This window comes from Abramis brama, assembly GCF_963993115.1.
Source record: "Abramis brama genome assembly, chromosome: 12".
In the NCBI taxonomy this organism is placed as follows: Eukaryota; Metazoa; Chordata; class Actinopteri; order Cypriniformes; family Leuciscidae; genus Abramis; species Abramis brama.
In genome coordinates, this window is record NC_139974.1 from 8,389,960 (window position 1) to 8,400,660 (window position 10,701).

The 10,701-nt window shown below is 35.3% G+C and overlaps 1 protein-coding gene across 1 annotated transcript in view; it reads right to left on the reverse strand.

Moving 5' to 3' along the window:
- Positions 1-7,990, reverse strand: part of LOC311093815 (CMP-N-acetylneuraminate-beta-galactosamide-alpha-2,3-sialyltransferase 2) — a gene marked incomplete at its 5' end in the record, with an annotated part of 33,323 nt that extends 25,333 nt beyond the window's left edge. The window contains one exon of the mRNA XM_084131409.1: positions 7,712-7,990. Within this exon, the coding sequence (XP_083987535.1) occupies positions 7,712-7,990 (279 nt within the window). The remainder of the gene's footprint in view (positions 1-7,711) is intronic.
- Positions 7,991-10,701: the final 2,711 nt, after the last annotated feature.

Consider the following 10,701-nt stretch of genomic DNA (forward strand, 5'->3'; position numbering starts at 1 on the left):
CCCCCTATAAAAATAATGGATCAATCCCTGTGGCATCACATCCAGGCAGTGACATCACACAAGTCTCTTGAAGAACATGCTGCAAATAAAGGCAAGTGTCAGTATCTTTTCTTACCTATATTTCATGTTTTTTACTGTCAGATTAAGATTGTCAGGCTCAACATTTCAACTCTGTTATATGACTAAATGATAGTAAACAACGGTTTAAGAAGAATTAAATAATAGTTTTGCAAAACATTAAAATTTTATGCTGTCCTAAATGTCATGTGGTGCTACTGTCTTAGCTAAGCTAACTGTCTTAGCTACTGTTAGCCAAAAACTTCAACCCCGTCACATTCAACCCCGTCACATTTTTTACTATAACAGGGTTGAATCGTTGTGACAGGGTTGAATGTTTGACACTTCTTAGTAGATTACTCAATTGTAGACTTCTTGTATTGTGATGTGAACTGTCAGAAATAATCGATTATGGTATTTTATGTTCAATATTTTCAGACATCCCAATGGCAAAAACAGCAGCAGAAAGGCAAAGACAGTACAGAGCAAGAAAGGATGCAGACGCAGAGAGAAGGGAAACATATATCAGGAGTGAGCGTGAAAGGTGGAAAAGGGACACAGAGATAGGAAAAAAGAAAAAAATAAGCAATCTGGGTGACAGAGCTAAACGATATAAGCGGAAGATGTGGAGGGATGCTAAAAAAAGACAGAAGAAGAAGGAAGCTTTGAGGAATAGCGACATAGCGACTCTGCTGCTGTTTTTGCCATTGGGATGTCTGAAAATATTGAACATAAAATACCATAATCGATTATTTCTGACAGTTCACATCACAATACAACAAGTTTACAATTGAGTAATCTACTAAGAAGTGTCAAACATTCAACCCTGTCACAACGATTCAACCCTGTTATAATAAAAAATGTGACGAAGATCGATTGATGTTTGTGATTAATTAATACTTAATGCTTTTGATTTAATGTTAAATACTTACTCAAATGTTTGTTTGTTTTTGCCAACTTTAATAAAATAAAATGTTATTGAATGTGATATCATTAATTTTACAGGTAAGAAATCCATGATACTATATTGAAATAATGATCATCACTTCAACCCTGTTATCATTTTCAACCCCGTTATGCTGAGTTCAACCCTGTTATTTGATAGTTTTTATTAATATTTTCGTGATAAGAAGACAAATTAGGTCAATGTTTGTTTTGCTGTGTGCAGAATTTACAGGACAGTCGGAAAAAATAATTAAATCCTAATGTTAATGCATATTTTGTGATAAGATATGAAGACCAATGTTAGATACAGTTTTCATGACCTGATTTGGTATTCAAATGGTGAGTATTTAAAAATAAAATTCTACATGCAATAAATGATATCAAACAAGGGACATCTCATTGAAAAGCTTCTACAAAAATTTACTTGAAAATCTTTTTAAATCATATTTAAACAGGGTCCAAGTGGTCTGTGACGGGGTTGAACTCCTAAACAACTTTCAGTAAGAAAAAACACTCAATATCGATTAGAATTTCATGCCTGAGGTGGGAAAATGTATTTTCTTAAAGGTTTGACTAATCCACTATCACATGAAATGATCAGAAATAACTATTTAAGGTAAAAAAAAAAAAAAAAAAAAGGAAAGTATGACCCAAAAGGCACCCAATTCAGAGAATCACCCAGACGCCATTCTACTCAGCACTCCAGCTATCAACAATGAACGCGAGGGAGGAGTTATGATGGCGGAGTGAGCGGTAGCTTTTTTGCAGGCTCCGTTATTAAAGTCTTGAAATCGTCCTAAACATTTAACCTCTGACAGAAAAAACCCAGCAACTTCACATAAGAACTGCACGAACAACATCTCAGCCCCACGGAGTTCTGTTTTTCGAAGCTGACCACCTTTGCTCGGTTTTTCTTTTTTCTTTTTCTGCAACGTGAACGAGATGGCTAACGTTAGCAAAGCGGCTAAAGCTCAACTGCTAACAGACCACGACTATAAACTGACGGCCCTGCGCGAGGCATGTGAGGAAGAAGAAATAGAGGCAATGGAGGAAGAAAATGTCTCATGACCACACACCTTTGCCTAGCCCAAATCCCAAGAAAATGAAACCAAAGAATCAAGATGTGGGAAAACAGCCGGGTGAGATAACAAATGAAACCATCTTAGATGCAATTCAAACTTTGATAAAGAGATTTGATGAACAAGATGACAGACTGAAAGCTTTTGAAAGTCGAATGGAAGCTAACACACTAGCAGTGAGAGAAAATAAGGAAGAAATAAGCAAAGTGAAGGAAGAAATGTTGTTGTTGAAAAAAGAAAATGCGTCACTGAAGCAGATCTGTTTGGAGCAAGCCAGATATAAGAGAAGGTGGGATCTTAGACTGATGGGCCTTCCTGAAAAAGACAAAGAGGATACAAGAGAGACTGTGATCGGCATCCTTACAAGAGTGATCCCGGTGTCAGTGGAGAAACTCCGTGAGTCAGTTGACACAGTGCACTGCTTGGGAAAGAAGAACGATGCAGCTACCAACAAGATGCCCAGACCTGTAATCATCCAGTTTGCCTTGAGAACTGTCCGTGATGAAGTATGGAGGAGATCAAGAGAGGCAAGAGTGTGTAGAGAGATGAACATTCAGTTCAAGGAGGACTTCTCAAAAGAAGATCGTGAGGCTCGTGCAAAGCTTTGGCCTAAGGTGCAAGAAGCCAGAAGAAACGGAAAAAAGGCCTCCCTAAGAGAAGGATATGCTCTCATTGATGGACGCAGAGTTGACCCCTAAGTGCTGTGTAGTAAGCAAATGCTCAGGCACTTTCTGCTTATTCAGAGTAAAAATTCAGTAACATGGTAAGATGTATTTAAGTTTTACAGAAAGAAACTCTCAGGTATTTTATTTAAACATATTCTGTTAGTATGAATCTTACCAGGTGAAAGTTTAATTGATTTAACTGCTAAAAGGGGTTGAAGGACTTCAATTACGAGTTGATGTTTTTTCTATATTTTTGATATGTTACTCAGGACAACATGTTCATTCCAAAAAAAAAAACCACAAAAAAAAAGTTAAGCGCATTTAGAACAACCATACTTTCTTTCATATCATTGAATGTTAGGGGATTGAATAACATTACAAAGCGTAAAGCCATTTTTTTGTTTTGTAAGGATCAGAAATCGCAATGCATCTTTTTACAGGAGGCTCATTCTGTTATGGATAATGAAAAATTTTGGAAAATTCAGTGGGGGGATTACGCCTTCTTTGCACATGGAACATCACACTCAGCAGGAGTCATGATACTATTTAATAGATTTCCAGGTAACATAATGGATCATAAAAAAGATACTGAAGGTCACTGGTTAATGGTGGCTGTGGAGACAAATGACAAACGTTATATTTTGATATGCGTTTATGGCTTTAACAACCAAGCAATCAATGTGAATTTGTATGCAAAATTAAGCCAACTTATAATTGAATGGAAAACAACATATGATTCAGATAAAGTGATATTGGGAGGAGACCATAATATAGCCCCTGACTCATGGCTAGACCGACTACCTCATAGGAATTCTCAACCTGTATATAGCGACACTATACTGTCTTTATGTACAACAACGCATATAATTGATTATTGGAGAGCATTAAATCCAACATCATTTCAGTTTACATGGTATAACTCTGCAGGAAACGGTCAATGTTCAAGATTAGATTACTGGCTGATTTCATGTGAGTTATGTAGTGATATTTCAGATTGTAAAATATCAGCCTCTCCGCTTACAGACCATTGCATGATTAGTCTAAACCTATTAACATCCAAACAACAATTGAATTCTCCAAATATCTGGAAGTTTAATAATGATTTCTTAAAAAATGCTGAATTTTGTGAACAGGTGAAGTCTCTTATCCTAGAGGTTGAAAAGCTAGACTTGAGTGATATCAGTAAATGGGAATGGTTTAAAGGGATAGTTCGCCCAAAAATGATATTTAAGCCATGATTTACTCACCCTCAAGCCGTTCGAGATGCATATGTCAATCTTTTTTCAGACGAACACATTTTCAGTTATTTTAGAAAATGTCTTAGACCTTTCAGTGGTTATAATGTGAAGCAATGGGGTCCAGCTGATTCAAGTCGCAAAATGTGCATGCATCCTTCACAAAAATAATCCATCCGGCTCCAGGGGGATAAACGAAGGCCTTCTGAGGGTAATCCGTGCAGTTTTGTCGTAAAAATATACATATTTAAAACTTTATAAACGAAAATAACTGGCTTCCGGTGGCGGTCGGCGCGCGTTCATGGAGATGAATGACGTCGTGACGTAGAGCGAACGTAGAGTTTTGTTTTGCTCTGCTCTCTGGCTGCGCTGTCACACTCGTTCTACGTCACGACGCTTCCTGCGGTACGTCCTACGTCATTTGCCAGCAACCATCTCCATGAACGCGCGCCGACCACCACCGGAAGCCAGTTATTTTCGTTTATAAAGTTTTAAATATGTATATTTTTACGACAAAACTGCACGGATTACCCTCAGAAGGCCTTCGTTTATCCCCCTGGAGCCGGATGGATTATTTTTGTGAAGGATGCATGCACATTTTGCGACTTGAATCAGCTGGACCCCATTGCTTCACATTATAACCACTGAAAGATCTAAGACATTTTCTAAAATAACTGAAAATGTGTTCGTCTGAAAAAAGATTGACATATGCATCTCGAACGGCTTGAGGGTGAGTAAATCATGGCTTAAATATCATTTTTGGGCGAACTATCCCTTTAAGTTCAAAACCAGACAAACAGCAGTTGACACAGGTAGAAAACTGTCATGTATAAGGAAAAGGAAGCAAAAGGATCTAATTGACAAAATCAATCAACTTACAAGTAATGTACAATTATCCTTAGATAACATTACTGAATTAAAGTTATTGCAGTCCCAATTAGATGACATGTACACAACAAAGGCAGATGGAGCTTATGTTCGATCAAGAGCTAGATGGATTGAAAAGGGTGAAAAAAGTTCAACTTATTTCTTCGGACTTGAAAAACAAAGACAAAGTAAGAAAAAAATAAGTAAACTTATGATAAATGGTATAACAATGGAAGATCAGAAATTAGTCCAAGATGAAATTAGTCTCTTTTATGGTAACATATATAAATCAAAATTTAACAAATCAGATTGTGACTTTTTATTTGAAAAAGTCGATGAAAACATTAAAAAACTGGATGTGGAAGACAAACACATACTCGATGAAGAATTAACTATAATAGAAATTGAAACTGCATTAAAACAAATGGATAACGGTAAATCCCCAGGAATAGATGGGTTAACATCTGAATTCCTAAAACATTTTTGGGCAGATATTAAAAAGTTACTATGTAAAGCTTTTTTAGAATGTATTAAGGAAGGATGTTTGTCCCCTACTATGAAAACAGGATTGATAACCTTATTACCAAAACCTCAAAAATATTTGTTGCTGCTAGACAACTGGAGACCAATAACCTTATTATGTATCGATTATAAACTTCTTGCTTTAGTGTATGCAAATCGCTTAAAGCATGTAATTGGAAAACTTATCGAAGAGTATCAATCAGCTTTTATAAAGGGAAGATACATTCACAATCATATTCGACTGATTCTAGATATGATTGACTACCAATCATTCATTCAATCAGATAGTCTTGTTTTATTCATAGATTTTTTCAAAGCTTTCGACACTGTGGAACATGATTTCATGTTTACGGTGCTCAAAAAATTCGGATTTGGAGAAGGGTTCTGCAAAATCATAAAAATGTTTTATAATGATATTTATAGTTACATCTCCCTCAACCCTGGAATGACACCGAAAATTAAGATTTCGCGTGGTATTAGACAAGGTTGTCCTATTTCACCAAAATGATTTATTTTATGTACACAAATGCTAGCATATCTAATCGTAACTCACCCTCAAATTAAAGGAATCACCATTTTCGATTATGAATATCGAATAAGTCAATTTGCAGATGACACAGTAATCTTTTTAAAAGATAAATCTTTAATTGGAAAAGCCCTAGATATAATATCAGTTTTTTCCAAAGCTTCAGGATTATGTCTAAACCCGAAAAAATGTGAAATACTATGTCTTCATCCATGTGCTGAGACAAATATAGACTCCATACCTGTCAAAACTGAACTAAAATACCTAGGATTAATAATGTCTAAAGATGGAAATAAGAGAGAACAACTAAACATTGAAGGGAAAATAGAGAGTATGAAAAAATCTCTTAATCATTGGCTCATGAGAGATCTCTCTATTCTTGGCAGAATCTTATTAACAAAAGCTAATTTATCAAAATTAGTATATCCTTGTCAATCTCTTTATGGATAAAAATGGCAGTCTGTTGCAGTTTAATTCCTTTGTCGAAAAGTTTAATTTAAAATGCTCTTATAGAGAATTTAACCAAATCAGTAGAGCTATTCCACTTCCCTTAAAATTCATGATTAAAAATATCCTCACAAATTCAAATGTGACTGTTAAACTCCCTGATTTAAAAATTGGTAAATTGAAATTTGGAGAAAGAAAATGTAATAACAAAATACTTGGAAGTGTGTTTAAAGAAAAGCTATTCTATGATATCAAAAAGCCAACGAAAATAAAGATAACTGATAATCAAGTTACATTAACAAAGACTTATTGTAGCTATCTTAAATGGCCAATTTCACCCAAGGTAAAAGAAATTCAGTTTAAATTAATAAGTAATATTTATCCTGCTGCTGAAACCCTAAGGAAAAGGTTCAATTTTGAAGTTAATCCGTGTGTTTTTTGTATGACAGAACACGAAACAATTGAACACCTTTTTTTCTCTTGTTCAGTCACAATGGGGTTTTGGAAGGATGTTTATCGATGGTTAAATATTGGGACCAACAACTCTTTGTTTAACAAATTTCAAGTGATGATATATATGGATGGTCTGTCAAAAAAGGTATCTAAAATGGTGAACATTATTTTCATTATGGGGAAGTATCATATACACAAAAATAAGTGGAATAACAGCAAGCCCAACATAAACTGTTTTAAGAATGAAATTAAAAATTATATAGCATCTCTAAAGGTGTTATCGGAAGAAAACCAGTCCATAAATGAGTTATATGAAACAATGTCAGAGTCTCTTGTCTTGCTCCTTGAGTTTACAGTCCTATGTTCGTAAACACGCTTGAAGCACTATGTTGTTTTGTCAGCCCCTGTATATATTTATTTATTTTTTTTATTTTTTTTTTTAAACAAAACAAAAAAAAACAATGAACGCGCGTCGGCGCGTGCTATGATTGACAGCTCGCTCACGAGGGCGCGACGGCGGGTCTGTGTTTGAAACGCTGCTGTCAATCACCCATCGTGGGAGGGGCGTCGATATTGTGACGTCACAATATCGAACAGCTTGATTTGAGACAGGAGGAAACATATAAGAAGATTAAAAAAAAAACACTGGATGGATTTTTATCATTTTATGATGGTTGTGTACAGGCATTGCCAACACACATTTCAGTACAATCAACTTGTAAAAGTGCATGTACCATTATATGACCCCTTTAAACTGATAGGAAACATCCTGAAATTACTGTACTTTCATTGTAATTTTGCCTCATTTTCCCTTATTTTGAGGGAAAATATGGCTCATCTTACCCCACTCTTCCCTATATAACATTGTGGTTTTTGGCCATTTTTAACACTAAGGATGGAAATTAATAGGCCTACCTGCCACCAGGCATAGATGTCGTCAGGAAGCCCGCTGTTATTGAGAGAGAGCAGTGGTGGGACATCTTGTCTGAAGCGTTTGGTAAACCACTCGTCGTCACTTGCAGCCAAACACCGCTCCATACAGGCACAGGGTTCTTCATGAAACAACTGCTCCACCAGGCTATTGTTCATCAAATGTTTGAACCGATTATAAGGAACTTTATTTATGGTCACTGTACTGATGATGGCACCCAACAGAACCACGAAGAAGACCTTCATGTGTTTACAAGACGGCATTTTGAATGCAGTGGTGCTTCTATCCCCAGACGTTGGGTTGGTATAGATTGATGTTCAGGCGATTCCTCTGGCAACTTTCAGCACCTTAATATGAGACCAAGTGTATATTTAATGAGTAACAATCTCTGTTACTTTAAACTATCCTTGTATCTCTGTAAAGCCGCTTTGGAACAATCTACATTTTTAAAAGCGCTATATAAATGAAGATGACTTGACTTGACCAGCTGCAAAAAGCTGAGCATTAAGGACAATAAAAATAAATACTTTTCTACAAACAAAAAAAAAGATGGGTTGTTCCAGCGTGTTTGGGTCAGATATGGACAAACCCAACCATTGCTTTAAATTAAACAGTTTAGGTAAATTTAAACCAACAGTTTGTCCATATTTGACCCGAAACAACGCAGCATTTTTTGTTCCTCGTTTTCAAGTTATTTTTGGATATGCTGGTCTAATGTATTTTATTTATTTAATTTATTTATTTAGCCCTACATAACAGTACTCGAATGTATTATAGCCTACACAATAATATTAATGATACGTAGCCTATTAAGCAACAAAGGTAAACAATAAAAGAGCGATTCCATGCAAATGTCAACCTTGCCATGAAAAAATAAAGTTATTATCAAAATATCAAAACCCTTTCTAAGTTGTCCATTTGGATCTGTATTTTATTGTATTGATGTGCTGTCATGTAAATTTTAAGGAAATGTCTGTGTTTATTCACCTCAGATAAGGTGTGTGCACAGATAATAATTGCTTTTTCAAACAAACATATTTCATGCTTTAAAAAGAGGGATCAAAGACTCATTTTTTTATACTTTATGTTGACAGTAAGCATTTTGCAGAAAGATGGGAGCATGACTGAAATATAAATACACACACTTTGTTATAACTGCATGCACTTTAAATTTATAAAGGCTATATTTAGGAAGTCACGACGCTTCAGTGCTGTGTCACGTCCGTAACGATTTAAAGAATAAGTTCTATATTGTATAATAATTATTACAATTAATTTGAAACTTTATGTACAAAGCCAAAATATGTCCATTCTAGTTATGATTGACAATTAATCTCACTTATTTGCTCTAAACAACCTAATTATGCGTTACGGACGCTTCATATTAAATCATGCATGATTTGACCAGCGCATATTTGTTGAATGAATGAATGAATGAATGAATGAATGAATGAATGAATTTATTTCGAGCAATATAATGACACACAATCAAGAAGCATTCTGATTAAATCAATACGAAAAGATAAATTCATCAACTTTACAACATAAATCGAACCCACCCCGGTCTTTCAACATGTACTGTTAAAAAAAAAACCCGCACATATATTAAATTTATCTCTATTACTGTACATCAGAACATTTTAGAAATCAATTTATATTTTTTATTTATATTATTCTTACAATGCATTGGCTAATATTTCAATAATGTGGCTATTTTGAAGTACGATTGCGCATTCAACAACGCAAAATTGGTATAAACATTGCGATCATTTTGACACAAAACATAATATTGCGATCATTGTGACACGATTGCGTTTTGCATACCGCTCTCCAGACTGTTTGTTCTAACGTTATATAGACACACACAGGCCTACACACTTTTACAATCGGACAGCGTTTTAATTCACCTAACCTTGGACTGAGGGGAAACCGGCGATCTCGACTCCGGGGAATATCGATATGATAAAAATACAAAATAGCTGCTGATGTATCTTAGCAATTCCGTATCTTTCGGGGTCTATAGTATACACCACATTATCAAGCAATATCATGCCCGAGTTGAGTTTTGAACATGCCTAAGCTGGTTAAATTTTCAATAGAGTGTCTGCATCCTGCAAGACTTCAAGTTACGCCCCTTCAAGTTACGTCCATTCAAGTTACGCTCACCACTTCAAGTTGCTCACTGTTTAAAGCAGCGCTGCACAGACCGGTCGGTGTATGATATCAAAGTACCGCGAGAGCGATTAGAGAACAGACAGTTCTGTATGCTTTTGAATCGCTCTCGCGCAAGTTTAACATAAACAGAAAATACTAGAGTTGATTAAACTGACTCTTAGCTGTTCAAGAACCGAAATACTTGTTTTGGTATGCAGTAAAGCAAGCTGCAATCTGCATTAGTGCCAGGGTATTGAAAATGTATTGCAAGAAACCATATTGCAATGTATTAATTTGTTTTATCAATTATTCTTCCCACCTCAACTAAAGTGTGGAGCAAGCACTAATATATCCTTTTGAAATTGGGATTTATTTCTTCTTCTTTTTTCTTTTTTTAAATAAAAATTACATCTTTTGATGTCTTATCGTATGACTGATTTGCTGATGATTAAAAATGTTGACTGATATCAACAGCACTAAAGAACAGCTAAATGCACCGCTGACAAACAAATCTTATGATCTTATGATCTTATCTTATACTTTTAAGACAAATGAACAACAAGCACACCCATAACAAAATCTTTTAATTGAAAGGCAACACAATGAGGGTTTAAAGACAAATGAGGAATTGTCACTCAAAAGCACCACAGCTGCACAAAAAATAAAGAGGAAACAGTCGTAAACTGGTATAGCAAACAATAAATTAGGTGACATCTATGCATTTACATCTATTAGGTGACATCTTACCCATATTTAATAATGGAAAGTGACCACTCCAGGGCGATCTACTAATGTCCATTTTTCTGTCACTAGCCTTTAC